The 5,000-nt window shown below is 47.7% G+C and overlaps 1 protein-coding gene across 1 annotated transcript in view; it reads right to left on the bottom strand.

Moving 5' to 3' along the window:
• Positions 1-5,000, bottom strand: part of LOC308171716 (receptor-type tyrosine-protein phosphatase S-like) — a gene marked incomplete at both ends in the record, with an annotated part of 66,166 nt that overhangs the window by 24,036 nt on the left and 37,130 nt on the right. The window contains 3 exon segments of the mRNA XM_080546588.1: positions 1,831-1,842; positions 3,109-3,266; positions 3,956-4,174. Of these exon segments, the coding sequence (XP_080402714.1) occupies positions 1,831-1,842; positions 3,109-3,266; positions 3,956-4,174 (389 nt within the window).

The raw sequence follows: 5,000 nt of genomic DNA, 5'->3' as shown, positions 1-5,000 counted from the left end.
ACCCTTGCTGTGAAAGACACCCTATCCAAGATGACTGCAGGCCTTCCAGATGCCATAGTGCAGGTATGCTATGTTGTTCCATCTTAAAGATAAATAAAACAATTTTCATTGCACTATTCATGAACATGGAGCAGAGTCACACCATACTGCAGTATGTAGGTTGTCAGTTGCACAAACTAATTGCATACATAATTAGTAAATAAAGGTATAAATAATAGACCTTATAGGCTACAACTAGATAATAATAAACATATCAAATTATATCTTTCAGGCTATCCAGACTCGTTTTGCCAGTGTGCTGGACAACAAAGATGCCCTTCTCGCAGCTGCTAGTTGTCCAAAATTCAAACTCCGATGGCTGAGAGATGAATGTAGGAGGGAGCAAGTAAAGGAGCTTCTCACAGCAGAATGTCGCAAAACTGCTCCTGCAGCACAGAGCCCTGCCAGTGTACCCACCACGACTGCCAACCAAGGCGAGATGGACTTTTTTGCTTTTGAGGCGGAGCCAGAGGAGACCTACTCGGCAGAAAAGGAAGTCATGGACTACTTGAGGTCAGGGCATGAGCTTCAGATTCTGAATCAGTATCCAAACATTAAGAACATTTTCTTGAAGTATAACACTCCAACCCCATCTAGCGCTCCTGTAGAGCGGCTCTTTAGTCTGGGAGGTTTGGTGCTCACGCCTAGAAGGAACAGACTTTCTGACAAGAGGTTTGAGAAGCTTCTGTTAATGAGATACAACCACTGGTTTACTCGCCCCTCTCCACTGTTTCACTCATAGTGTGTTCATGGCCTCCATAGCGTGTTCATGGCCTCCATAGCGTGTTCATGGCCTCCATAGCGTGTTCATGGCCTCCTTCCAGTCTTGACAGCTGAGTTCACTCTTCATTGATAAACTCAGACTCACCCAGTTTAGGATTAGGATTATATTAGGATCATATCTGAATGGTCAGGGTAGGTTTTAGGTTTTGTGAAACCACTCCTTGCTAGTTACTGTTAAATAAAGATTATATTTATTTTATTGTTTAAAAACAAGTATTTATGTTGGGTGAGGCAAAGAAAGACTCTTTATTTTGTTGTTTTAAGTTATTGTTTAAAGTTTAATTATGTAATTTAAGTTACTGTTAAAATAAAGTGAGTTTTGTCAAAACCAGTTTTCATTTTTATGTTGCGGGGGGGGGGGGGGGGGGGGGTCGGGTGCCTAGGCAGCTGCCAATAGTAACTAAAAAAGTAACTAGTAATCTAACTTAGTTACTTTTAAAATCAAGTAATCAGTAAAGTAACTAGATTACTTTTTAAAGGAGTAATCAGTAATCAGTAATCAGAATACTTTTTCAAAGTAACTGTGGCAACACTGCCTCACACACACCTCACACACACCTCACACACACCAACACACACACCAACACACACACACACCAACACACACTGAGAGAGAGAGAGGGAGAGAGAGAGGGAGAGAGAGAGGGAGATAGGGAGATGAAGAGAGTGAGAGAGGGAGAGAGAGAGAGGGGGAGATGGAGAGAGAGAGAGAAGAAGAAGAGAGACAGAGTGAGAGGGAGAGAGAGAGAGAAAGCGTGAGAGGGAGAGAGAGAGAAAGTGAGAGAGTGAGAGAGAGGGAGAAGAAGAGAACAGAGAAAGAGGAGAGAGAGAGAGAGAGAGAGAGAGAGAGAGAGAGAGAGGGAGAGAGAGGGAGAGAAAAGGAGGGCACATTTCAATCACCCGTATTTATTATCGGCATATGGAGCCGTATAACATTTATTTTTCACATTTCACTGCAATCATAAAGCATGTCTCTGGGTCTGGACTCTGACACGGGCTTAATCTCACCTGTCAGGCTTGCTGCTTTCGACCAGACCGAGGCGAGGGTATAATGAAGGGAGGAGGAGGAGGAGGAGAGGAAATGGACAGATGGAGAGAAAGAAAAATCAATATGTGGAAATTGTATTCAAAACCTTGATAACCTGCAGCCGAGGCCCAGCCTGGGGGGAGGTGGGGGGGGGGGGGGGGGGACACTGATTGCTTCCTGTCTGTCCTGTGCTTGACTGCTTCGCTACGCTAGTCGGGCTAACATTTGGCTTCAATAGTTCTCCATGTAGCACTTGGTTGCGGTGTTCATTTTGGAAGGCTACTTTTACTTTTAGTCTTTAGACGAAGGTGCACATCAACACTAGAACAGCCGTGCCTTTTTTTACCTACTGAAAGAGCCGCCTCGGAGGTCAAATGACTCCCTCTTTACGATGCTCAAGCTGCTATTTACACACAACAACCACTAGTTGGCTGCTTGTAAATTAGCCTGCTTCTTCCTACACAGAAAAACAGCAAAATAGCTTTACATTAGCTTATCCTGATGTGATTTCGAAAATGTAAGGATACTGGGTGGTAGAACGCACATATCTAGGAAAAGCCTTGAAAGGAGGGTCCTGAAATTTATTTGAGTGCAAAGATAGAACACTTTTCTTTACTCACATGGGTCAAATGACTCCTCACGGCTGATTAAGTGATAAATGGTAAATGGACTGACTTATATAGCGTCTTATTCCAAAGCGCTTTACAATGGCCTCTCATTCACCCATTCACACACACACATTCACACACCAATGACCTCTTGCGCCACAGCCGCCCACATTCGTTTTTGTCATTTCTATCCTTCTTAGTTTTAGTCAATTTGAGACATTTTAGTGTAGTTTTAGTCTACAAAAACAGTTTTTTCGTCGACGACTAAGACTAAATGTAAAATACCCTGCCAAAATGAACACTGCTTGGTTGGGCAGGTTGGCTTCAAGAACAACCAGCAAGTTGAAAGTATTCTGGACTGAGGAGGGTGTTGGGACAAGACAGGAACCTCAACACACACAACAACACGCCAAGGCAAAAAGGAGTGCTAGATAGAACGCCCTCCCCCACCCCCCTCCCCCTCCTTTCCCCCCCCCTCTCCCCTCCCCCTCCTCTCCCCCCCTCCTCTCCCCCCTCCTCTCTCCTCTCCCCCTCCTGTCTCCCCTCTCCCCCTCCTCTCCCCCCCTCCTCTCTCCTCTCCCCTCTCCCCCTCCTCTCTCCTCTCCCCCTTCCCCTCCTCTCCCACCTCCCCCCTCCCCGGGCGTCTCTCACTTCTTGTAGAGGAGGATGGCGATGACGATGCAGATGATGAAGACCACGGCGAGGACCGGCCCCACCACCCAGATCAGCCCGTCCCCCGCGTCCAGCGGCTGGGGGTCCGAGTCTGGGGCGATCACCGGGTCTGTGTAGGGGCTGGCCACGTACATCTTCTACACACACACACACACACACACACACACACACACACACACACACACACACGGTAGAGTTAGTATGTATCTTTTTGGTATATTATTTAAAATAATAATAATAATAATCACCATAATAATAGTATAATTAATAATAATAACAATAATAACAACATTAACAACAATAACAACAATAATAGCAACAAAAACAACAACAATAATAATAACAATAACAATAATAATAACAATAACAATAACAATAATACTATTAATAAAATAGACTTGTCCAGGTATCTGGTCTCCACCAGCCCTTTAATAACTACAGACGGGTCAGTGAATGGATCATCCTGCCTTTATTCCTCCCTGTTTGATTGGCAGGCCTTTTATTGTCTCCGCACATCTGTCATGTTGACTGACAGCACAGGAGACGGAGAGACAGGAGGAGAGGAGGAGAGAGAGAGAGAGATGGAGAGAGCGATGGAGAGAGAAAGAAAGTTGGAGATGGAGAGAGCGTTGGAGAGAGAAAGAAAGTTAGAGATGGAGAGAGAGATGGAGAGAAAGCTGGAGAGAGAAAGAAGGAGAGAGAGAGATGGAGAGAGTTGGAGAGAGAGATGGAGAGAGTTGGAGAGAGAGATGGAGAGAGAGAGAGATGGAGAGAGAGAGATGGAGAGAGAGAGAGAGAAAAGGAGAGAGCGTTTTTTCCTCCGTACCCCGGTGGTGGCGTTGAGCTCGGCCAGGATGAAGAACACGTACTCCTGGCCCGGCTCCAGGGCGCGGTTCTCGAACCCTCCGTAGTCCAGCTGGTCGCCCAGGGCGAAGAAGGCGGGCAGGGTGGCGGGGGTGAAGCGGGCGGTGATGTAGGCCCGGCGGAGGTCCACCTGCTTCTGCTGATGAGAGTCCCGGTGGCGCTGACTGATGTCCTTCAACAACTGAGATAGGAGAGGGAGAGGGGGAGAGGGAGGGAGGGGGGGGAGGGAGGGGGGGAGGGAGAGGGAGGGGGGAGGGGGAGAGAGGGAGGGGGGGGAGGGGGAGAGAGGGAGGGAGGAGGGGGAGAGAGGGGGGAGAGGGAGAGAGAGAGGGAGAGGGGGGGGGAGAGAGAGGGAGAGAGAGAGAGGGGGGGGGGAGAGAGAGAGAGGGGAGAGAGAGAGAGAGGGGTAGAGAGAGGGAGAGGGGGGGAGAGAGAGGGAGAGAGGGAGGGAGAGGGAATGAGAGAGAGAGCACACAAATAAGAGTCAAATTCTTTGGCTTTTGTTCTTCAACATTGACATTGCAGCATTCAGATACAAAATCACAATAAATAATAATAATAATAATAATAAGTGATGTGAAGTAAATAAGTAAAAGAGGTAGTACTACAGTAGTAGAGGAATAAAGTGATGGGGAGAGAGAGAGAGGTAGAGAGGGAGAGAGAGATGTTGTTTTGACATGACTCATATTCTGACATTAAGATATTGATTGATATCTTCATTAGTTCAAGTCCAAAAAGAGCAACAGTCGGATCAATCGGCCTCTGAGAGAGGTAGAACTCTTCACACGGACCGACCCTCACGCCCTAGAACTGCCCCAGCAGGGGAGGCTGGGGGAGGCAGAAATCGGAGGCCAGGGCTCGTCGAAACGCACGGAACGGATTGAGGAACGGTATCAAACCGCGCGCGTTTCCCTCCCGTGCGTTCCAATGAGGCCCGTCCTCCCATGTCTACCTCCGCCAGCCTCCCTCGTCCTCCGATGTCTACCTCCCCCAGCCTCCCCTGTCCT

The sequence above is a fragment of the Nansenia antarctica genome (assembly GCF_963989245.1).
Source record: "Nansenia antarctica genome assembly, chromosome: 16".
NCBI lineage: Eukaryota > Metazoa > Chordata > Actinopteri > Argentiniformes > Microstomatidae > Nansenia > Nansenia antarctica.
The sequence above is the reverse complement of the archived record's forward strand: the minus strand, read 5'-3'. Positions and strand labels throughout refer to the sequence as shown.